Source organism: Erythrolamprus reginae, unplaced genomic scaffold, assembly GCF_031021105.1.
Source record: "Erythrolamprus reginae isolate rEryReg1 unplaced genomic scaffold, rEryReg1.hap1 H_39, whole genome shotgun sequence".
NCBI lineage: Eukaryota > Metazoa > Chordata > Lepidosauria > Squamata > Dipsadidae > Erythrolamprus > Erythrolamprus reginae.
Genome location: NW_027248494.1, coordinates 315,339 through 340,959, shown reverse-complemented (window position 1 = coordinate 340,959; position 25,621 = coordinate 315,339). Strand labels below are relative to the sequence as shown.

General features: G+C 40.4%; 1 protein-coding gene across 5 annotated transcripts in view; it reads right to left on the bottom strand.

Annotated features, from left to right (window-relative positions):
- Nucleotides 1-25,621, bottom strand: part of LOC139155650 (phosphoinositide 3-kinase regulatory subunit 4-like) — a 181,471-nt gene that overhangs the window by 17,040 nt on the left and 138,810 nt on the right. For all 5 annotated transcript variants that reach the window (XM_070730859.1, XM_070730863.1, XM_070730862.1 and 2 more), the window contains exons 17-18: nt 9,515-9,646; nt 8,223-8,323 (exon numbers count right to left, since the gene is read on the bottom strand). In XM_070730859.1, coding sequence (XP_070586960.1) covers nt 8,223-8,323; nt 9,515-9,646 — 233 coding nt within the window. The remainder of the gene's footprint in view (nt 1-8,222; nt 8,324-9,514; nt 9,647-25,621) is intronic.

The following is a 25,621-nucleotide window of genomic DNA, read 5'->3' as shown; positions in this document are numbered from 1 at the left end:
CTCCCTTCTTAACCAGGGGGAAGTTGGGGGAGCCCTTGCAGAGTAGTGCCGAGGATTCGCTTGGATCCGGGCGGACCTTGACTCCGATTGGATAACAGAGTTGACTGACGAGTCAGTCAAGGTGACTGGGGCCTGTACTTGTCCATCTGTCTGGGAAGAGTTTGATCTGGTGACACCTGATGAAGTGGACAAGGCCATTGGAGCTGTGAATTCCACCACCTGTTTACTGGATCCGGTGTTCCTCCTGGCTGGTTTCGGCCATCAGGGTGGTGACACGGAGCTGGATCCAGGAGATTGTCAACGCTTCTTTGGGGATGGGTCCTTTCCAGCTCCCTACAAAGGGGCACTTGTGCGCCCCCTCCTCAAGAAGCCTTTCCTGGACCCAGCCATTCTTAACAACTATCAGCCAGTCTCCAACCTTCCCTTTATGGGGAAGGTTGTTGAGAAGGTGGTGGCAATCCAGCTCCAGCGGTCCTTGGAAGAAGCCGATTATCTAGGCCCTCAGCAGTAAGGATTCAGGCCCGGCTACACCACGGAAACTGCTTTGGTCACGTTGATGGATGATCTCTGGCAGGCCCAGGACAGGGGTTTATCTTCTGTCCTGGTGCTTCTCGACCTCTCAGCGGCTTTCGATACCATTGACCGGCTGGAAGGTTTGGGAGTGGGAGGCAATGTCCTCCAGTGATTTCCCTCCTACCTCTCCATTCGGTCACAGTCGATGTTAGTGGGGACTCAGAGGTCGACCTCTAGGCTTCTCCGTTTTGGGGTGCCTCAGGGGTCGGTCCGCTTCCCCTTGTTATTTAATATCTACATGAAACCACTTGGCAAGATCATCCAGGGGCATTGTGTGAGGCATCATCAGTATGCTGATGATACCCAGCTATACATCTCCACCCCATGTTCAGTCAACGAAGCAGTGGAACTGATGTGCCGGTGCCTGGGGACTGTTAGGGTCTGGATGGGTGTCAACAGACTCTGACTCAACCCTGATAAGATGGAGGGGCTGTGGGTTTTGCCTCCGAAGGCCAATTCCATCTGTCCGTCCATTTCCTTGGGCGGGGGAATTACTGACCCACTCAGAGAGGGTCCGCAAATTGGGCCTCCTCCTCGATCCACAGGTCACATTAGAGAACCATCTTTCAGCTGTGGCGAGGGGGGCGTTTGCCCAGGTTGCAGTCCTACCTAGACCAGGGGTCACTGCTCACAGTCACTCATGCCCTCATCACTTCGAGGCTCGACTACTGTAACACTCTCTACATGGGGCTACCTTTGAAGAGTGTTCGGAAACTTCAGATCGTGCAAAATACAGCTGCGAGAGCAATCATGGGCTTCCCTAGGTATGCCCATGTTACACCAATACGCTGCAGTCTGCATTGGTTGCCGATCAGTTTCCGGTCACAATTCAAAGTGTTGGTTATGACCTATAAAGCCCTTCATGACATCGGACCAGAATATCTCCGGGACTGCCTTCTGCCACACAAATCCCAGCGACCACTTAGGTCCCACAGAGTTGGCCTTCTCCGGGTCCCGTCGACTAAACAATGCTGTCTGGCAGGACCCGGGGAAGAGCCTTCTCTGTGGCGGCCCTGACCCTCTGGAATCAGCTCCCTCCGGAGATTAGGATTGTGCCCACCCTCCTTGCCTTTTGTAAACTCTTTAAAACCCACCTCTGCCATCAGGCATGGGGGAATTGAGATGTCTTCCCCTGGCCTTTATATTTTATGTATGGTATTTTGTGTGTATGTCTTGTTTTTAAATAAGGGGTTTTTAGATATTTTTAAATACTAGATTTGTTGATAGATTTGTTATTGTACATTTTTTTTATTATTGCTGTGAGCCGCCCTGAGTCTACGGAGAGCGGCGGCATAGAAATCTGATAAATAATAATAATAACAATAATAACAATAACAACAACAACAATAATAATAATAATAATAATCTGGACAGGGAGTCACTGCTCACAGTCACTCATGCCCCTATCACCTCAAGATTTGACTACTGCAACGCTCTCTCCATGGGGCTCCCTCTGAAGAGTGTTCGAGAACTTCAAATCGAGCCATTATGGGTCTCTCCAGATATACCCATGTTTCTCCAACTTTCCACGGACTGGATTGGCTGCCGATTGGTTTCTGGACACAATTCAAAGTGTTGGTGATGACCTATAAAGCCCTACATGGCATTGGACCACATTATTTACGGGACCGCCTTCTGCTGCACAAATCCCAACAGCTGATTAGGTCCCACAGAATTATCCTTCTCCAGGTCCTGTCAACCAATGTCATCTGGCGGGACCTAGGGGAAGAGCCTTCTCTTCCCTGGCCCTGTGGAATCAGCTCCCTCCAGAGGTTCACACTGCCCCCACCCTCCTCGCCTTTCACAAGAGCCTTAAGACCCATCTATGTTGTCAGGCATGGGGGAGTTAGATCATGCCCCCCCTCTTTCTGACCAATGAATATTATGTGTGCATGTGATTGAGTTAATTGACTGTTTTTTAATGTAATGGGATTTTAGCTTAGAGTTTTTAACTATTATATTTGTACACATATTGTTATTGTATTGCATTCTGTCAGCCGCCCCGAGTCCTCGGAGAAGGGCGGTATACAAGTCTAAATAATAATAATAATAATAATAATAATAATAATAATAATAATGGGTACGCCTTGTCGTGGTAGTAGGGCTTGTGTGCTTCAATGAAGCCAAGAGCTGTGCCAGCGGTAGTGTAAACTACTGGTAGGTCTAACCTTGCTGAAGTGGTCAAAGCAGAGGAGCCAGACTAAAAGTACCTAACCCATTTAAATTAATGGAGAGACAAAACAAAAAAAAGTCCATACTAGCTCAGTCGTCGCCCAGGATAAAAAGGACTGCGGTGGCTGCTGTGGAATCTGGGCAGCCATCAACAAATGAGCTACAGGAACAAAACAAACAAAGCTTACAAATCAAAAAGCAGCAGAAATTCTCAATGTCAGATAATCGCACAATCATGAAGTGTTATTACAACCCGGAGCCTGAAAAACATGGATATCAAAGACGGATATACAAATTATGGAAACAAGAACAGGCAAACTCAAAAATAACAGAACTTTGACTGGCCGATCAGCGACGACTCATAATCAGGAACCAAATGTTCAGTGAAGTCAAATTAGAAGAAATACAGAAAATTTGTAAAATAGAAACACCAAAATCTGATCTGGCACCAGTAGAAGCTCCAATAAGATCTGGAGTCACTGCACAACTGGAACCTGATGAAAACTTAGAAAGACAGCAAGAAGCTGTAGATGAGACACTTGGCACTATGACTCAAAGGCAGCAAGAACAAATACTTGCTCATGCAGGGTCCAATGCAGAGCGAAAGAGACTGCCAGCCTTAAAAAACATAAGCAAGAAACTATTTGTCCCACTGATGGAAGATATTAACTCTGCACTTGCAACGGTCAATGTAACTTCAATTGAAGAATTGAATCAGCTTGCCTAAAATACAGCTGTGATAGTAACTGAAGAACTAGTGTTACTACAACAGAAACCAATCGGAAAACCAACTGGAAAATCAAAATGGAAAATCCGACTAGAACTGAAAATCAAAAGCTTGAGATCAGATTCAAGTAACTTGAAGAACATTAAGGAGCAGAAACTGAACAATCAGAAGATCACAGACTATTTGACAAAAAAGTGCTGGCTTAGTACAAGAAAGATCGAGGAAGCTCTGGAAATTGTAAAGCAGCAGATAACAGCGACAGCCAGGAAAATTGAGCGATATGAAGCTACGATCACCCAGTACAGACAGAATCAAACATTTCAATCCAACCAGAGGCAGTTCTACCAGAACCTGCATCAGCAAACAAGAAAATTGAAAAGCCAGATGTGAAAATAACAACAAAGTTCTGGAAAGATCTCTGGGAGGTCGAATAGGACTATATCTAAACTGCTGGGTGGTTAAAGGAGTTTGAGAAAAAATTCTCAAAGAGCAATATGCAGCTGCTGGAAGTAACACCTGAAATGATTGTAAAAAGAGTGAAGAAAGTAAAGAACTGGACATCCCCTGGCACTGATCAGGTGCATGGTTTTTGGCTGAAATAACTGACCAGCCTGTATGCAAAAATGGCCGAATTGTTAACAAAATGCTGCAGACAGGAAATATCAGTGGATGGCTTACAACTGGCAGAACATATTTAATACAGAAAGATGCAGCGAAAGGAGCCATACCAGGAAACTACAGGCCAATAACATGTTTGCCGACCATGCTCAAACTGCTGACAGGTATCATAGCTGATAGAATTCAGGACTACCTAGAATAAAATGACATCACGCCAGTGGAGCAAAAGGGCAATAAAAGATAAAGCAGAGGTACGAAGAACCAGCTCCTAATTGATAAAATGATTTCGGAGAACTGTAAGAACAGGAAAACAAACCTATACATGACCTGGATTGACTACAAGAAAGCCTTTGACTCTTTGCCACACAGCTGGATCATAAAATGCCTGGAAGTCATTGGAGTCAATGAAAACATCAGGAAATTAATAGAAAAGGCGATGAAATATTGAAAGACTGAGCTTTTTGATGGGAATGAAAGCTATGGGCTGATCAATATCAGAAGGGGCATCTTCCAGGAGGACTCTTGGTCCCCATTGCTACTCATCATCGCTATAATCCCACTGTCACTCATCCTATAGAAAATAAACCTAGGCTACCAAACTACCAAAAATTTAACACCTGCTATATATGGATGACCTGAAGTTGTACGGAAAATCAGAAACTGAGATACAGTCACTAACCAACACTGTGCAAATCTTCAGCAATGACATCAGCATGGAGTTTGGCCAGGATAAATGTGCCACAGTGGCACTGAAAAAGGGAAAAATCACAGAAAGTGAGGGCATTGAAATGCCAAATGGTCAAACTATCAAGTGCCATCAGCCAGAAGCCTACAGATATTTGGGCATCTTGCAACTGGATAATATCAAGCATGGTCATGTGAAAACTGTCCTCTGGATGTACTCTTTGCTGAAGAGTACATCCAGAGGACGAGAAAATTTTTGAAGAGCAAACTGAATGGTGGCAACACTATCAAGGCTATAAATACTTGGGCCATACCTGTCATTAGATACACAGCTGGCAGAGTGAACTGAACTCAAGCAGAGCTGGATAACCTGGACAGGAAAACCAGAAAATTAATGACGATCCTTCATGCACTACATCCCCGCTGCCAGGCTGTATTTACCAAGGAAATACACTCCGTTGACAGGCTGTATTTACCAAGGAAAATAGGCGCCAGAGGACTTTTGCAAGTGAAGCAGACAATGGAAGAAGAGAAGCATGCATTAGCTGACTATGTGAAGGAGAGCAAAAAGTCAGCGTTGATGGAGGTCAACAATAGGAAACTTCTCAAGGTGAAGCAAACTAAGAATCAGTACAGAAAAACTGTAACTCAATGTCGTATGGACAGTTGGCGGAACAAAGCATTGCATGGCTAGTTCTTGGAGAAGATTGAAGGCAAAGTGGATAAAGAAAAGACCTGGTCATGGCTTACAAGTGGAACACTCAAAAAGGAGACAGAAGGACTAATACTGGCGGCACAAGAACAGGCCATTAGAGCAAATGCGGTCAAAGCCAGAATTGAAAAATCAACAGACAATCCAAAGTGCAGACTCTGTAAAGAAACAGATGAAACAATCGATCACATACTCAGCTGCTGCAAAAAGATCGCACAGACTGACTACAAGCATAGACATGATGCTGTGGCACAGATGATCCACTGGAACTTGTGCCGGAACTACCATTTACCAGTGGCAAAGAACTGGTGGGATCATAAGCCCGAAAAAGTGGTTGAAAATGAGCAAGCAAAACTACTGTGGGACTTCAGACTGACCGAATTCTGAAGCATAACACACTAGACATCCTGATTGTGGAGAAAAAGAAAGTATGGATCATCGCCATCGCAATCCCGGGGGACAGCAGAATTGAGGAGAAGCAGCTAGAGAAATTAGTAAAATATGAAGATCTAAAAATCGAGCTGTAACGACTCTGGCATAAGCCAGTGAAAGTGGTCCCAGTGGTACTTGGCATGCTGGGAGCAGTGCCAAAGGATCTCAGCGGACATTTGAAAACCATCGGAATTGACAAAATCTCCATTTGTCAATTGCAAAAGGCCGCTTTACTAGGATCGGCAAACATAATTCACCGCTACATCACGCAGTCCTAGGTGCTTGGAAAGCGCCCGACTGGTGATGAAATACGAAATCTTGTTTGCTGAGTTGTATTGACATAATAATAATAATAATAATAATAATAATAATAATAATAATCATCATCATCATCATCATCATCATCTGAATAACTGGGGGGGGGGATGGTGGAGGAAGAAGGAGCTTTGATTTGAGACTCCTCATCCTCAGAGAGACCTTGAAAAGAATCATCTCTATCCTCCTAATCTTTGTCATCCTTGTTGTCCTCTTGAGATGAGGAGGAATCCAAATCCTGGACTGGAGGCCAATAGGTTGAGAAGGAGCTCAATGGCCTAGTCCTACGGGTTTGGGAATGAGGATGGGGGTGCACATTGAGGGCCATAAACATGGCATCAATGGTTTGAGGTAAGACAGAAAATATGGATTGGAATTCAGGAGGTAGGTTAAGCACAGATAGAGAAAGATCTTAATCCATCCTCTGGGCCTGGGCTGGGCCTGGCGCTGGGGGATCCTCTACACTTTACTCTGACCCTACTGGGCCTAAATCCCAGAGATTTGGCTGTGGCCTGTTTAGGTTAGGCTCACCCAGTAAAAGGACTTGGTCATCGGGGGGAGGGGCAGATCAGGTAGATCTGTGGGCTCAGATGAACTGACATGCACTTGGGCCTGTACTCTTAGGCGTTTGGCTGACTGTTCATGAAGTTTTTGAAACATTTTATCACGTCTTTTCTCGGCTCTAGGTGCCCCTAGAAATGAGGAGGCCTGAGGGATTGGCTCTATTTTGTCCCTAGATTCCTGTGGTATTTTGCCAGAGATGTTTTTCTTGGGGATTCTGGAAGCCACGGCCTGGATTAACAAGGCCAAAGGTTGAGCCAACTAAGGGAGAAGCATAAAAAATAATAAAATCCTCAAGAGCAAAGGGCCCAAGCTCCTTAGCCCAGGAGGGTCTGCCACTCAGAGACAATTTGAAGCTACTCCAAATACAAGTCAAAGATTACAGACTGGCTAGGCCTCTGTGATTAATGACAACAAGGAGGTGGGAGGCCTAGTGGATGAGCGGAAGCCTGAGCAACTCACGGCGAGCTCTGGACCTGTGCTGGACTTTTTGGTGCCAAGCGGGTAGCGTGGGAGAGCCATTGGTACTGAAATTTAGAAGGTGCTGAGGGCCGTCGCGCTGAAAGTTTTGAGGCTAAAGTCCGGGGGACTGAACAAGTGACTTGTTCCTTGTCCCACTCCACAAGAAGGCCGGGTAGATTTAATTTTTTTAAAAATGTGACTGGCAGTGGCGCGGGGTGAGTGACCAGCAACTGGCTTCAGGAATTAAAAGAACAAAGGGCCGCGCCATGGCTTCTCCAAGCTGGAGCCAAGTCCAGGAGGGCTGGCTCGTAATTTAAACTGATTCCCTTGTAAAGTAATTGGGAGGAATAAAAGGACTGAAAGGAAACTTATCTGAATGTTTTTGTTTTGCAAGTGAAGTCGTTGAGAGGGAAGGTGTTTTGTTTTGTTTTGCAAGTGAAGTCGTTGAGAAGGTGTTAATATCCCCTCCCCCCAGGTCTATATTATTTATGCATGGTATGTTTGTGTGTATGTTTTGCTTTTTAATAACGGGTTTTTAGTTACTTAAATATTAGATTTGTCATACATTGTTTTACTATTGTTGTGAGCCACCCCGAGTCTGCAGAGAGGGGTGGCATACAAATCTAATAAATAAATAAATAAATAAATCATGAGAGGAGCTGAGCCACCATGCGTCCTGCCGGTAGAAGGACCAAGTGAATTCAGGAATGGTCGGATCCAGCAATCTTTTTTAAAAACAAGGCTCAGTCCTGATTGGATAGGACAGCGAGCAAACCCATGTGACTGCTGGGCCCGCTCCTTAGTATGGAGAAGAGAGCCAACTTAGGATAATGCACAGGAACCAAACGAAATAAATAGTAAGTGTGTTTTGTATGCTTTTCCATTGTTAGCATTAGTATTGATTTAATTTTTTTTAAACCAGCAATACACACTATGAAATGTTTTATCCCAAATTCAGAAGCAAACCTGTAATTCTGAAAGAGGAGGAGCACTGCTAGCCCACAATGTGAAGCGGCGATCACCTGTTTCCATATCCCACATGGAGACTTCATTATTGCCTTGAACAGCTATATTAACAATAACAAATAGCAATTATAATATGTTTCTTCCTACATTCTACTATTGCTACATATTCTGTTGCCTTCCTACCTTCTACTGTTTCCACTTATAGACCTTTAGTGAGCAACTATACCTCCAATTAATCCTCATTATGATTCCAGATTCAAGAAGAATTTTTGCCATTTATTTGAATTTCAGCCTCATCTCAAACAAATGGTTGCCATATAAACCCATGATCTATCATCCTCAGCAATTTGTCTATGTTGTTATATTGCAATGTAGTGTAGTGTAGTATTGTGTTGTGTTATGCTATTCTTTATTTATTCTTTATTGGCCAAGTGTGACTGGACACACAAGAATTTGTCTGGTGCATATGCTCTCTGTGTACATAAGAATAAAATACATTCATCAAGAATAAAAATCTACAACACTTAGTGAGAGTCAAGGTTACTAATAATCTATCAAATCATACTAGAAAAACAAATAAAAACAATATAAACTGAAAGATACAAGCAACATGGTTATAGTAGTAAGTGAGAAGAGAAATATATTTGTAAGGAAGAGTAACAGTCTTAGTAAATTATTTGATAGTGTTGTCGGAATTAGTTGTTAAGCAGAATGATGACATTCAGGAAAAAAACCTGTCCTTGTGTCTAGTTCTGGTGTGCAATGCCCTATAGCATTGTTTTGAGGATAGAAGTTGAAACAATTTATGTCCAGGATGTGAGAGGTCTGTAGATGTTTTCACGACCCTCTTTTTGACTCGTGCAGTATACAGATCCTCAATGGAATTCAAGTTGGTAGTAATTGTTTTTTCTGCAGTTCTAAATTATCTGTTGAAATCAGTGTCGATCTTGTTTGGTTGCAGAGCCAAACCAGTCAGTCATAGAGGTGCAGATCACAGATTCAATGATTCCTCTGCAGAACTAAATCCTAGCTCTTTGGGCAGTTTGAGCTTTCTGAGTCAGCACAGAAAGAACATTCTTTGCTGTGCTTTTTTGATGCCATTTTTGATGTTAGGTGTCCATTTTAAGTCTTGAGATATGATAGAACTTAGAAACATGAAGGACTGTGTTGATACTGTGTTGTCTAGTATTGTAAGAGGTGGTAGTACGTTATGCTCTGCTATGCTATTCCAGTTACTTAAAGTAATTGTAAAATGTGAAAGCATTTGGATGTTTAAAGAAGATTAACTGTACCTGCAATCACCCACGACTGGGAAAGGGGATGCATAATTAGCCGTCTGATTCGTGCTCTAGAAGGATGGGAATGGCTGGAAATTGGTAACTGGAATCTCATATCCCAACATGCCATGGTTCCACTGCTTGTACCTTTCAAAGAAAAATGTAAACAGATCAGTAACATAATGCATTTTAAGCAATGTCTTCCAAGCTCTAGCACATATGATGCCCATATGAAGTTTAAAGACACATTTTATTTTTTATTATTTATTTATACTTGTTTATATTATTTGCAAAGAAAATTAGACCATGAATAGTCCTAAATTTATTTCAAATATGGATAGAAATTTCAACCATTAACCATGGTAGTTGTAAGCCAAGGTACCCATGTAACCAGACTTGATTTGATGCCCATTTTTATGGCAGTTATTAAAAATAACTGGGGTGTTGATCTTACCTTACTCTTCTCGTAGGGTGGAGCCAACCTTCAAGAATCCGATGACACTGACTCTTTGGCCAATAAGAACTAAGTCTGTCAAATTGTATTTCTTTGTCCTCCTGCCTTAATTTCCCCTCTTTGACGAAAAACAATAGACAGGTTTAGCGTGCAGCTCCCAAGGTCAAAAGAAGTAGAAGAAAACAATTTCATATCCCTAAGCCCAGGGCAGACTAACTGTGGGCGGGATTGGAGGTTAGTGCCACCCTATGAGAAAAGGCCTATCAGGTAAGACCAATGCACCTTTGCCATAGTGGGTGGAGCTAACCTCCCAGAATGGGACATAACAAAGCAGTCTGTCCATGGGAGAGATAGGTCTGGCTGGCTTCCACAGTCTGTTGAAGAACTGTTTGGAACAGAATGAAGGGAGAATACTCTCCTGAGTTCTGTGGAACATGGTGTTGACCTTTGGTAAGAATGTGGGGTTCAGTCTCAGACCCACTTTATCTGGATGGAATTGGCAGAGATCCTGTCTGATCAAAAGTGCTGCCATCTCTGAGATATGTTGAGCTAATTCAAGACCAAGCTACAAAGAATAAATTGGAATCATTTTATAATATGTAAATAAATATATTGCACTTGAGTTAAAATGCTATATACAAAATATGCCCCCATTTTGGTGGAGGGGTATGAATGTTGTCGGGTGGCAGGCACTAAGAACCCTAGACACATTGTTATATGTTGTATTGTTATTGTTAAAAATCAATAAAAGCATATTATATATAGCATATTATGTATATATATATATATATATACATCAGCTCAACATATCTCTTTACGTGTGTGTGTGTGTGTGTGTGTGTGATTTTCACGGGCACAGGTATGAAGATTTTAATAGTGAGGTTGCTGTGGATATTAGCGAGGCCCCCCAGGTAGAGGATGGGGGGATGTTCCAAAGGGAACTTGTTGTAAGAGAGGTACATGGTGTTACCAAACCATCAGGAGCAGTTAGTGGAAATAAAAAAAGGATGCATTTTCTTGTGGGTGACTCGACTGTTAAGGGTGTTGATTTGGAACAGAGTAAGGATGCGGTGAGCGTGATAAAGTGTCTCCCAGGGGCCACTGCCAGTAGGGACAGGAGGCGGATTACAAATATTGTGAAGGCTGTAAGTAAAGATAATAATGTTGATTTGGCACAAATGGTTTGTCCCAGAGAAATGTTAATCGAGTAAAAATATATTTCCAATGTCTTAGTGTGGAGCTGGGCAGAATAACTGATTCAACTGATCAAAATCAACTGATTTTTCTCAGAGGTATTACTGGTTTGTGGTCAGGAGGATAAAACACCTTGTATTGCGGAGTTTAATGTGTGGTTAAGGCAGTGGTGTAAAGCTGAAGTTTTTGGATATGTTATTCATGATGTTAGTAGGTGGTCTAATAGGGAGTTGTTTGAGAGGAATGGTTTGCATCCATCATACAGAGGTACCTAGGTGCTTGGTGAGGAGTTCAGGACTTTTTTGGACAGGCATTTAAACTAGGTAAAGGGGACAGAGATGTAACCGATGTGGATGATTTCTGTCCCCTGACAACAAGGATAAATCAGTTTGTTGAAATTTATGAAAGGGGAGCTGTAAATGAAATAGATGTAGTTGTTGATGATAAGGGGCAAACTAATAATGAAAATAATGTTCTTCGGGTAATGTGCACAAATGCTGGAAGCTTGAGCAACAAGCTCTGTGAGTTAATGGCCATAATATCTAGAGATAATTTGGATCTGGTTGCCATAACTGAGACATGGTTTAAGGACTTCAATGATAGGGAAATATCCATACCAGGATATACATTGTATAGAAAGGATAGAGTAGAGAGAAGGGGAGGTGGAGTAGCCATTTATGTTAAGGAAAGTCTAAAAGCAACACTAATTCAAAATACATGTAAAGAGCTGGAGACTCTCTGGGTTTGATTGCAAATTAAAGAGGGTTCTGTCATTAAATTTGGGGTGATCTATAGGCCTCTAGGGCAATCTGAGGATTATGACAAGAAGATGGTGGATGAAATTACCCAAATGGCAGTAAAGGGAGATATTGTGATTATGGGTGATTTCAACATGCCTGATGTTGACTGGAATATCCCTAGTGTCCTTACATGCAAAAGTAAGAATATAATAGAGGCCCTTACAGGACCAGGTCTGGCACAGCTGGTTAAGATACCAACTAGAGGGGAGAATATTCTAGATTTAGTTTTTACAAATGGGAACCAGGTTTCAGAGGTTAAGGTGGGAGAAAACCTAGCTTGCAGTGACCACCTATGTTTGTGGTTTGATGTAAAAACTGATTGTGAGCAATCCTATACTTCAACCAAAGTATTGGATTTCAGGATTGTTTATTTATATGTATGTTTATATGTTTATTAGATTTGTATGCCGCCCCTCTCTGCAGACTCGGGGTGGCTCACAACAATAATAAGACAATGTACAAAGAACAAATCTAATGTTTTTAAAATATCTAAAAACCCATTATTTAAAAAACATACAACACAAGCATACCATACATAAAAATATATAGGCCTGGGGGAGATGTCTCAATTCCCCCATGCCTCACGGCAGAGGTGGGTTTTAAGGAGTTTGCAAAAGACAAGGAGGGTGGGGGCAATCCTAATCTCCAGGGGGAGCTGGTTCCAGAGGGTTGGGGCCGCCACAGAGATGGCTCTTCCCCTGGGTCCCACTAGACAACTCTGGAGAGTTGTCCCAGAGAAGATCAACTCTATGGGTCCGATGCCATGAAGGACTTTATAGGTCATAACCAACACTTTGAATTGTGACCGGAAACTGATCGGCAACCAATGCAGACTGCAGAGCGTTGGTGTAACATGGGCATACCTAGGGAAGCCAATAATTGCTCTCACAACTGCTTTTTGCACAATCTGAAGTTTCTGAACACTCTTAAAAGGTACCCCCATGTAGAGAGCGTTACAGTAGTCGAACCTTCGAGGTGATGAGGGCATGAGTGACTGAGCAGCGACTCCGGGTCCAGATAAGGCTGCAACTGGTGCACCAGGCAAACCTGGGCAAATGCCCCCATTGCCACAGCTGAAAGATGGTTCTCTAATGTAAGCTGTGGATTGAGGATCATGTTGCGGACACTCTCTGGGGGTGGTGGTCAATAATTATCCCCCCCCCCCCAGGTGATGGACGGACAGATGCAATTGTCCTTGGGAGGCAAAACCCACAGCCACTCCATCTTATCAGGGTTGAGCTTGAGTCTGCTGACACCAATCTAGACCCTAACAGTCTCCAGGCACTGGCACATCACTTCCACTGCTTCACTGATGGGACATGGGGTGGAGATGTACAGCTGGTATCATCAGCGTACTGATGATACCTCACCCCATGCCCCTGGATGATCTTACCCAGGGGTTTCATGTAGATATTAAATAGCAAGGGGGAGATATAGCAGGGAGAAGCCTAGAGGTCAACCTCTGACCCTCCACTAACACCGACTGTGACCAACTAGAGGGGTAGGAGGAGAACCACTGAAGAACAAGTGCATTATTTTAAATTTGGAAACATTAAACTGCAGTTTTCATTGCTTTGACCTCTTTTTTAGTAAAGCTAAATCATTTGCCATATTACAGGCGCCTCCGGGAATATCAACCCTATTGTACATTTTAGAGTCATTGGCAAATAGGCAAACCTTCCCTACCAAACCTTCCCCTATGTCACTCACAAAGATATTAAAAAGAATAGGACCCAGAACAGACCCTTGTGGCACACCACTTGTAACCAGGCTCTGCTCAGAATACTCGCCATTAACAACACCCCTGTGTTATCTATGCTTCAGCCAACTGCAAATCCACTGAACTATCCAGGGATTAAGTCCAATCTTCACTAATTTATCAACTCTTTATGTGGAACCATATCAAAGGCTTTGCTGAAGTCCAGATAGGCAATATCCATGGCACTACCTTCATCCAACACCTTTGTGAAATAGTCAAAGAAATCAATGAGATTAGTATGACATGATTTGCCCTCAGTAAACCCATGATGGTTTGGGTCCAATATGTTATTGGTTTATAGGTGCTGTTTTATCCTCTTTTTGAGTAGAGTCTCCATTATTTAACTATAACTGATGTCAAGCTAACTGGCCTGTAGTTACTAGCTTCTTCTCTACTGCCCTTCTTGTGGATAGGCACAACACTGGCCATTCTCCAATCATCAGGAACATCTCCTGTTAAAAGGGATTGGTTAAACAAATCAGTCAGGGGGGCAGCAATCACATATGTGAGTTCTTTAAGAACTCTGGGGTAGATGCCATCAGGACCCATTGCCTTTAATCGTTCCAATTCTTCTAAGACATCAGCCTCTGAGATCACTGGAGCTGAATCCGTACAGCTGGAAGCAATGATATATCCACCCATAGTATTATATTGTAAGCTGCCTTCTAAGAAAACTGAACAGAAGTAGCTATTCAAATGGTCAGCGACCTCCTTATTCCCATCAATGTATGTATTATCTCCAGTACTAAGCTTTGTGATGCTGCAGTTTTTCTTCTTCCTATCACTAATATATCTGAAAAAGGTTTTATCCCCCTTCTTCACAGATTTGGCAATTTCTTCCTCTTTTGAGGCTTTAGCAACATATATTATATAGATTGCTTAAAGGATTTAAATGATTGGTTTCCTCTCTGACCTCTGTTAATTCTGCTTCTGATACCCCTATCTGATTGGGATCCGGAGCAAGAGGTATCCTGACTTGTGGTTCTTAGTATGGTATAGCTCTGATCGGGTTGGCAAAAGGATCGCCAAAAGACAGGGTTGAATTTGGATGTTGCTTTCTTGATGGTAGGCCCAAGAATCTTCCTCTTATCTGTGGTTTCCATAAGCAGAGGATCTAGAAGTTCTCCGAAAAAACCTTTGCGTTAGAGAAGGCCTATGGCTAATTGCCACTTTCATCGTATGCCTGCTTGCCAGGGTTTGAGCCAATGGAGCCTTCTGGCCACAGTAGAGGCCGTGATGGATTTGGCAGAGAAACATGATGCTTGTAGCATGGCTGGCACCATATACTGGGCCAAAGCAAATATCTTGTTAAGCTCCAGTTGGCCCCTAAGGTCATCCAGAGGAATGCAATGTTGGATCTTTTGGAACCAGATTACCATGACTCTGTGAAAAAGGAGGCTGACGAGGTCTGCTTGATGGCTTTTCCTTAACTGCGCCAGCCGGCAATCCTTGACCTTCATTACTTCCTCGGCCTCACCTGGCATGGCTGCTGCCGAATGAAGTTATTTGATTGGCTCATCTACACTGGGTAAGGAGATGAGATCCTCAAAAGAGAAAACTACTTTAAAAAATTGTTGAAAAATTGGATGAAGGTGCTGGGCCTGCTGCTGGAGAAGACTACTGTTTCAGGAGTGCATCTTGGAAAAGATGAAGCATGGGGATAACATCAATATCCTGTTGTTCTTCCGAAAAGAATGGGCAAGTGTCTTGCTCTTTATTGTTGGAAGTTGTCTTTTTGGACTCCTCCTGAGTCTGGAAATTTGGCCTTGTGGAGGAGGGACTTAGGTGCGGTGGAAAAATGGAAGAGAAAACTGATGTCTTGGGAGGGACATCCTCATCCTCTGACAGACCTTGGAATAGATCATCCTTCGGGAGAGAATCATCTCTCTCTTCCTCCTCCTCCACATCATCTGAAGAGGAATCTCCAGGAGACTCGGGCTCAGGCACACACCTTCTAAAGGAAGACACTGGAGGCGGTCTGTGACTTCTAGAGGTAGTGGCAGAAGAGATAGATGAAAAATTGATAGATTTGTCACGCTGAGGATTGACAGCCTCCAAAGACATTAAGAAACATCCAGTAGTTAGATAGTTAACTCTGTCTTTTAGAGATGTAGACGTATTTTCAGCCGCTCCAGGCTAAATTTATTTTTTCTATTTTTTATAATAAAAGTTTGGTTCGTTTTAATATGTATGCTTGTGCTTTAATATCCATTGACCTCCGGAAAACCTTACTTCAGTTCTAGCGAACTAAGTACTCTGCTGGTAAGATTTTCTGATCCAACATGGTACCGAGAGTTTGGTTCCTTATTAAAGCAACAACAGCTTACATACCATAAGCACACTGGCTGTTTCCCCGATGCCAGCTAAAAGGAAGAAAAATCCTTTAACTCAGAGTTACATCGATGCAATTTCCGACGGACAGCTAGCTGCCCTTAAAGACCTCATTCGTACTACGGAAGAGAAAAGGAATTTCATCATGTCTCAGCAGCGTATGCTGGAATCCTCTGATGCTGACGACTCTCAACAAACCGTAAGTCACTCTTACATGATTGAGAAGGGGAACGGAGATGAAGTTAAAACAGTCCTTGGGGTCCCCATAGACACTACTTCTACTCAGCCGAGTGATGAAGAGGTAGAAGAGGAAACTCTAACTCCCTCCCAAACTCAAAGCCTCCAGTCATCAACTTTGCCTTTTAAAGCTACTGCTAAGACAAAGCACACTGATGATCAGGTTTCTCTGACTTCTATTCGAATTAAGGGAACCGCCTTGAATCTAGAAAGAATTGAGGAAATTATTGGAAAGCTTGAGAATGAAATTCGGAGTTTAGAGTTATTCTGTATTCACCTTGATAATCTACCTTGTGGCAAAAATGTTGAGCAGCAAGATTCTTATTTTTGTTACCTGCAACAAGTAACTGAGTCAAGAAAAGAGTTAAGGGAATTAAAGAAATTGCAGTTTAAATTGTTAACTGAAAAGATGGAGTGTGTTTTTCTGGCAAATCCTATGCATGCCCAATCCAAACAAGCTGATAGTGAGGGAATTTCTTTGTCCTATCCAGCCGATGGCAGTCATGCGCAACAGAGTCAAACCACCCACTCAATTTCAATGGATGACCCACTTAACACTGGGCACGCCTCAATAATCTCCCATTTCTCCCCTGCTGCCACGTCACAAAGAGAAGCCTTTCCTTTACAAACTAAAAGAGAAAGGGGGGTTGAATTCCCCACAGCAGTTGGAAGAGAAAGGAGGGAGGATTCCCTCACAGAAGTTGCAAGACAAAGGGGGGGTATTTTACCCACCGCAGCAAGTTACGCAACAGCGGCCACTAGTGGATGGTATGCCCACAAAGCTAAGGCATTTCCTGAAACTAGAACAAGTGAGTTTTTTCATCCTTTTGATGCTAAACCAAGTTTCTCACAAGCTTTTCAGGCTGCACAAATGCAAAGGGACCTACCTTCTCAAATTCCAGGAACCTCAGCTTCACAACAGAGACCTCCAGTCCAGAATCTCCAGATGCCAACCCAGCTTCCTCAACCTTCAGCTTTGCCAGTGGGTGTTGTGGCTCAACCACAACAGCCGCAAGCAGCTATGCCAGCTGCATCTACAAGGCAAGCTATCACCTCATCAATCCTGAAAGGTGAGTTCATGTTGAAAATGAATGGGCAGAACTATAACATTTGGCTTCACAGGATAAGATTGCTCCTACTGGCTCATCAGATCGATCAGATTGCTCTGAATCCTCCAGTAAGGCGCTGGACTGAAGAAGAAAGAGAAGCTGACATTAAAGCAACACTTCTCATTCTTATGAGTATAGACTCACAATTATCAACCAGGTATTCACCTGACATTACTTCTGCTGAGCTGTTAGTCACTAGATGACATGTTCAGGCCAATTTCAGAAGAAGGCAACTTCATTCTGCTATCCAAATTTCATAGTATTAAACTTCCTACTGGGAATGAACTTGCTCCACACTTATCCAACATGCTATCAATGCATAAAGATTTGGAGGAGAGAGGATATCACATGGACTTTACTCAAGTCAATGCTGCTATCATAAATTCTCTTGGCCCTGAATGGAGGGAAGCCATTTACAAGTTTAATATTTACCCATTGGCCCAAAAGACAACACAGAGACTCTGTAACATGCTAACTGAAGAAGAACAGTTGCTGCACACTAACTTTAGGCCAATGTCAGCAACGTACAAACCTAGCTTGGCCAAGAGCGGTCAACAGAAAACCAGTACACCGAGATACTCACGCCAGAAGCAACCCAAGAAGGATGACACTCGTAAGTCTGCCGATTTGCAAAGTGTTCAATCTGGCGAGTCTGATTCTCCCACATATCCAACTCAACCCAAGGGAGCACAGAAGAAAGGATCCCGAGGAAAGAGTTCTGGGACTGCAAAGACAACTCCCAAAGACTCCAAAGGTGAGAAACATGCTTATGTTAGCACTCTCCTCCTCAAAGCTGTTCCTGACAAGAGTCCACTCTACGACATACGTCATTTATGGACCCTAGACAACGGAGCAGCGGTGCACATCGCATACCAGAAGGAATCCTTCACTGAGCTACACCAGACAGATGTCAAAGAGGTGATCAGAGTTGCAGAATGCCTCTGCAAAGTGGAAGGAGAAGGAAAAGTCTACGTCAAAGAACTGGACTGCCATATCTCAAGTGTTTTCTACGTTCCAAGTGCCAAGAACAACATTCTTAGAGTGTATCGCCTGAGAGAAGAATTAGAGACTGTAGTAACCCATGACCTTTCAGAGACTTACATTACCAAGAATGGCAAAATTCTTGCTACTGCCATTCCCATTAGAGGTGTTTTTTATTTAAAACCTAAACCTCCAACCAAGGGTGATGTAAGTATAAAAGTTCCAGTGGGCGAAAGCACAGGTCCAGAGAGACAACCTGGTGCAACCATAGGTTCAGAGGCTCCTAAGGCCAATGAAATCTCCGAGGTTCCTAATACTGTTACAAATGTTAAACATGTATTAACAAACAAATCTTTTCATTCCAGGTGTATTCAGAGATGGCACCGTCGTTTGGGGCATGCTTCTTACCCCGTTTTAGCAAAGATGCCTGAGTTTGTTGATGGTTTCAAAATTGATGGGGCTTGCAAAGTTCATCTTGACTGTAAAGTTTGTAACACAGCAAAATCTAGGGCAGCTCCTATACCTAAGTTTTTTCTTAGATTGTCTACACGCATTTTTTAATTGGTCCACACTGACGTGTCTGATGCGAACACTTGTCGTTCCCCTATGCAGACTGATTTTTACAGGTTAACCCGAGAAGAACATCCTGAATTTGACAACCAAACGCTGTATCGGTCAGTGATTGGATCGCTATTGTACATCAGCAGTTGGACAAGACCTGACATTTCACTGAGTGTGAATCTACTGTCCAGATACGTTGGAAAAGCAACCACGTTCCACTGGTCTTGCATAAAGAGACTGTTGAGATACATGAAGCTTACTAAGAACATGAAGTTGTTCCTTGAGCCGAAACATGATAAGTACCCTGAAGTGATTTGTTATGCAGATGCTGACTGGGCAGGTGATGTAGAAACACGAAAAAGTACTTCTGGTTACATACTGTTCTTAAATGGTTGTCCTATCTTTTGGAAAGTTAGGAAACAGAAGTTTATTTCTTGCTCTTCAACTGAGGCTGAATATGCATGTGTTTCTGATTGTTGTAATGCATTAACCTGTGTTTCTGCTCTCATTGATAGTATTTGGGAATGTCCAAAGAAACCAATTGTTGTTACTTCCGGGTGGGAGCCCGATCGCGCCGGAGGAGCGGAGGCTGAGCTCCGGCACCGCTGTCCTCCTTTCCAGCCTGCAGGACGCGGTTTCGCGTTGTGCCGACTCCGGAGGGGTCGGCACAGGACAGGGGGTCTCCTGGACACCCTGGGACGGATTGCCACGGTCCCGGGGGTTAGGGATAGCCCCGCAGCTGTGGATATGGAGAGCTGCGCCCAGGCGGCTGCCTGGTCGCAGCCATAGCGATCGCCGAAAGCGGAAGGTCAAAAAATAGAAGAAGAAGTCTACAAAAAAATAGATCAGCAGATAAAGGAGACTTACAGCACCACACGAGATTCTCTTGGTATCATCACAAGTTTGGGAAAAAGAAGATTTTTAACCCTAAGGTGAATACAGTAAAAGAAGAAAACTGTAAGTGATATCCATCCGCGGAGGAGAAGATCAGCCGGAACTACTTGCCTTTGTTACAACTGAGTATAACTTTCACTTTTTTTTTTGCTACTTTAAGATTACAGTGTGGTGTGTCTACTTTCCCTTTTCTTCCTATATTTTTTCTTGTTACAATTTTGAAATATAACTTTTTCTCTTCTAAAACTAAAGTTTGACTTGGAAATCATGGAGTGAATGAAGTAAAATATATTAATCAATTGAGCATTGTAGAACTAATGAACTGAACTAATTCAATTTACGTTTTTTTTTCAATGGAATTTTTCTGAAGCTATAAATATTTTAAATGAATTTTGGAGTATACATCTTATTTTTCTATTTTTAAAACTTTTGATATTATCTTTATTCTATTATAAATCTTTCCTTGGACTTGCTGGGACTATTTTTTGTGTGATTTTAGAGGCGTAAGGATATATTTTGTATTTTTACTTTTTTTACTCCTCGTTGTTCTCTCTCTTTTTAAATATATAATATAGAAACTTGGACTATCTCATTGGTATTTGAATTTAGAAATTACTCTGGACATTGATTTTGGACCTATTTTTCTCTTTTTTCCCTTTTTCTCTGGATAATTTTATTAGAGCATAAGTTAGGCCTACTGTTTTTTTTTGGGACTCATTAGAAATTTTGGAACCCTTTTTCCTTTAGAGTTTTTGATATATCTTTCTTTTCTAACAAAAAGTCTGTTTATTAATTGGATTAATTTTTATTTTATTTTATTTTTTCATTTTATTTTATTTTTACATTCCTACACATATAAGTATATTTTTTAAATAATTTTAAATATATTTTTCTATATTTTTTAAAACAATATAAAATATTTTCTTCTCCTCTCTCTTTTTTGTCTTCTTAAAAGAAATTATTTCTAGGTATTGTTTTTACTTTCTATTTACCTTTCTTTGAAGAAATCCTCTGTATCTTTCTTTCCTTTTACTTTTCTCCCTTTTTCTTCTCCTCTTTTTCTCTTCCCCTTTTTTTTCTTTTATATTTTTTCTTTTTCTTTTTTTTTTATTATTAAATAGATATGTGCTAGAATATTGGTTTCTTCCTTTCCCCTACCTGACCCCCATTTAAGGAATTTAGGAACTCACCAAAATATTTTTTTCTTTCCCTACCTTTACCCCTTTACTTTCTTTTTCTTTTTTACTTTCCTTTTAATTAAACCCAACAATTAATTACAGCATTAATTGAATTAAATCAATATATTTAATCTTTCTTTTTCCCTTTTACTGCCTCATTTTTCTATTAAGATACATAAGATCCAGATTAAAATATTTTTTTAACATAAAATAAATAACAGTAAATTTTGGATTATGAAAGGTTCCCACAGGGCACAGAGTGTGACTTCAGTGACTACAATAACAACGCGAAAACAACCAACTACTCCTGCTCCAACTTCAACACCCAGGACTTCTCCAACTTCATCACCGTTACAACAAACGACCATACCCACAATGTTAGCCAAAGAGAAAGAAAAAGACAAGCTTACGATGGACCCTGGTCTTCAGATTATCCAAGAAGCATTAGCTGATATCAAGGCATTACAAACCGAGGCAAAAACTCAAAGCAACACAGACAAAGAGGAAATGAAACCTACTTACAGGAACTGAGGCAAGAGATGAAGGAGATGAAAGACGAAATTAAAAAAGAAATTGCAGAACTTCGAACTGAATTAACTGAAGTAAAAGGAAATGTTGCCGAAATGGATGGAAATATAAAAGTTATTCAACAAAAATTACAAGACAGCGAAAAGAGAATACAAGTGACAGAAGGAAAAATCCAAGATGTGGGACAGAGAGTAGAAGAATACGAAGACCGTAACTACGCTGCCCGCAGAGACTTTGATATAGCAATAACCAATCTAGAACTTCACTCCGCACAACATGGCCTGAGGTTTCAAAACATCGAAGAAGAAAAAGACGAAGATCTGCCTGCAAAAATGGCAGAAGTTATGGGAGCTATTTTGCAGTTAGAACCAACAGAACTGGTAAAAGAGATCGACGAAGTCTATCGAGTTCAGACTGGATACGTTAGGCGCCACAATTTACCTAGAGAAGTCCACATTAAGTTCACAAGAAGAATTGTCAAAGATATGATACTGAGATACACAAAAAATGAGTCTTTCCAACGTAATGGAAAAGAAATTGCGATTTTGAAACAAGTTCCGAGGAGAGTTCGAGAGGCTAGAAGACAATATTATTTTCTTACCAGTATTCTAATCAGAAAGAGCATTGCCTTCAGATGGCTGATACCAGAAGGTTTGACCCTAACATGGCAATCAACGAGAGTGAAAATAGAAAGTGTAGAACAAGCACGCTCCTTTCTGGCACGTAGTGGACTTGACAGTACCGTACAAATTCAGATTCAACCGAAGCCTGGCGACGAAATGATGGGGGCCGCAGGTGGTGGAGGGGAAGAAGCGTTGGTGGTAAGGCAGAAACAACTACAGATTTCACAAGATCTAATTTTGGATACTCGACTTCGAGAACCAAAAGAACCCAAAAGGTACTATAAATAAAGATGACACATGATCTGAAAATATTTTCAGTTAATGTAAATGGATTGAACAACCCAAGGAAGAGAAACCAAGTATTAACTAAACTTACGAAACAAAAAGCCCAGATAAGCATCCTACAAGAAGTCCATATCAAAAAATCAAAAAGAAGTCTCCTTAAGAACTCAAAATTGGGAAAATTATACACAAGTTTGGCCAATCAAAAGAAAAGAGGTGTAGCAAGGTATATTGATGATTTAATTGAATCCAAAGAAATATATAATGATGGTGATGAAAGGATTTTGATAGTACAATTAGATTTAGAAATAAAACCTTTAACAATTGTCTCAATTTATGCACCAAATGATAATCAAAAACAATTCTATAAAGACCTACATGAGAAAATTAATGAGTTATCAATTGAAAATATGATAATAATAGGAGACTTTAATGCAATATCAGATGACCAAATGGATTATAATGGGAAAAGAAAAGAAAAGGAAAAAAAGGTAATATTACCGGCATCATTTTGGAAAATGAGAACAGAATTGGCATTAAAAGACGTATGGCGAGAGCAGCATTTAAAAGATAAACAGTATACTTTTTATTCCAATCCACATAAGACATGGTCTAGAATTGATATGGCATGGGCCCCTACTCATATAATGGAACAAATAAGTGAAATAGAAATAGAAACAAACACTTGGGCCGACCATAACCCTCTATCCATATATTGGAAAGGTAAAAGGATAATAAAGAATTGGTCAATGAATAGAATTATAATGAAAGATCCTGAATATAAGAAATGGATAGAGAAGGAATTAAAGATTTTCTTAAAAATAAATAAAAATGCAGATACTACCCCTCAAAATTTATGGGACACAACTAAAGCATATATACGTGGATTAACAATAGCATTCATAGCAAAAAAGAATAAAGAAAAGAAAGAATACCAAGAAACATTAGTAGAAGAATTAAGAAAATTAGAAATTTTAATGCAAAAAGAGGATAAGGACGACAAATTAAAAAATCAGAGAGAATTAATAAGACATAAATTGAGATTAATAGAACAAGAATCAATTGCAGAAAAGATAAAAAGAGCAAAACAAGATTATTTTGAATATGCAAATAAACCTGGAAGATGGCTGGCATATAAACTTAGAAAAGAGAGAGAAAATAAAATTATAAAAAATCTGATGGATTCAAAAGGTACAATAAAACATAGAATAGAAGACAAAAAGGAAATAGCTTCGGAATTCTATAAACAATTATATAAGAAAGAAGAGATAAGGGAGGATTTAATTTTTAAATATTTGGAACAAATAAAACTTCCAGTTCTAATGGAAGCCCAACAGCAAAGATTAAATAGACCCGTTACAGATATAGAATTAAAACAATCTATAAAGAATCAAAAAAATAATAAAGCGACCGGTCCAGATGCAATACTGTACCAGCTGAATTTTACAAACTAGATTTAGAAATATTCTTTTCCAACATGCTTGAGATATATAATCAAATATTGACAACAGGTAAATTACCAAAAACCTGGTCAGAAACTTTAATAACCTTAATACATAAGGCTGATACCAAGAAAGAAAAAATTGAAAATTATAGACCTATCTCATTGTTGAACGTAGACTATAAAATTTTTATATCAATATTTGCCAATAGACTTAAAAGTATTATAAACAACATGATACATAGTGACCAAAATGGATTTTTACCAGGAAGACAAATTAAAAATAATTTAAGAATAATTGTTAATACTTTGGAATACTATGAACAGCACCCTGAAAAGCAAATGGCACTTGTATTTCTAGATGCTCAAAAAGCATTTGACAACGTGGACTGGAATTTTATGAAAATACAATTAAATAAGATGGAAGTAGGAACAAAGTTTTTTAACATAATAGACGCTATATATTCTGAACAAACTGCTAAAATTATAATAAACAGTGAACAAACAGAAAAAGTAGTTATACAAAGAGGAGTAAGACAAGGTTGCCCAATATCACCATTGTTATTTATTTTGACTTTAGAAGTATTGCTGATAAAAATAAGAGCAGATCAGAAAATAAAAGGATTGAAAATCAGAAAAGAAGTTTATAAAACACAAGCATTTGCAGATAACGTAGTCTTTATTTTAGATGACCCAACAGAATCTATCCTAAATTTAATAAATGTGATTGAAGAATATGGGAAAGTCGCAGGATTGAAAATAAATAAGGAAAAGACACAGATACTAACAAAAAATATGACTGAAATACAGAGAAAAGACTTAGGAGACTTATCAAACATGAAGATCACGAAAAAAGTGAAATACTTAGGGATATGGATGACCTCCAAAGCTCTATCTTTAAAAAACGACAATTATTTTAAATTATTAAGTCAGATTAAAAAAGATTTAGAAATATGGAGTAATTTACAATTATCATTCGTAGGAAGAATCTCCACAGTTAAAATGAATATCCTTCCAAAAATATTATTCCTTTTTCAAGTGATTCCAATAAATCCAGGAGCGAAATTCTTTGCCGAATTGAATAAGATAATAAGAAAATTTATTTGGCAAGGTAAAAAATCAAGAATAAAACAAAATTCATTAGAAGACCGTAAGGAGAGAGGGGGCCTGGGGCTCCCAAATTGGAAACTATACTATCATGCCACGGCTCTGACATGGATAAAAGACTGGCTTACACTAGAAAATCAAAGATTGCTTAACCTAGAAGGCCACGACTTGATGGTCGGGTGGCATGCATTTGTATGGTATGATAAGTTAAGAACCCACTCATATTTTAAAAATAATGTTATTAGAAAGGCATTGATAGAAGTGTGGAATGAAATAAAGAAAAATCATTTTTTAGTAATGCCAGAATGGGTTTCACCCCTCGAAGCCATAGTACACCCAAATCTTAAAGGAAACGGTAAGATTTGGAAATATAGTGATCTGTTAAATAATCAATTAAAATTAAGAACAAAACAAGAGTTATACGAGTTAGGTATAGATTTAGATTGGTGGCATTATATGCAGATTAGTTCTAGATATCAAATAGACGTAAAGACTTACATTTTTAAAAAAGAAAATAATGTACTGGGCAAATTATTATTCCAAAATCAAACAAAGACAATTGGAAATGTTTATAAATATTTACTAAATCATAGAACGATAGGTTGGATATTGAAAGATAATATGATCAGTTGGTGCAAAAATT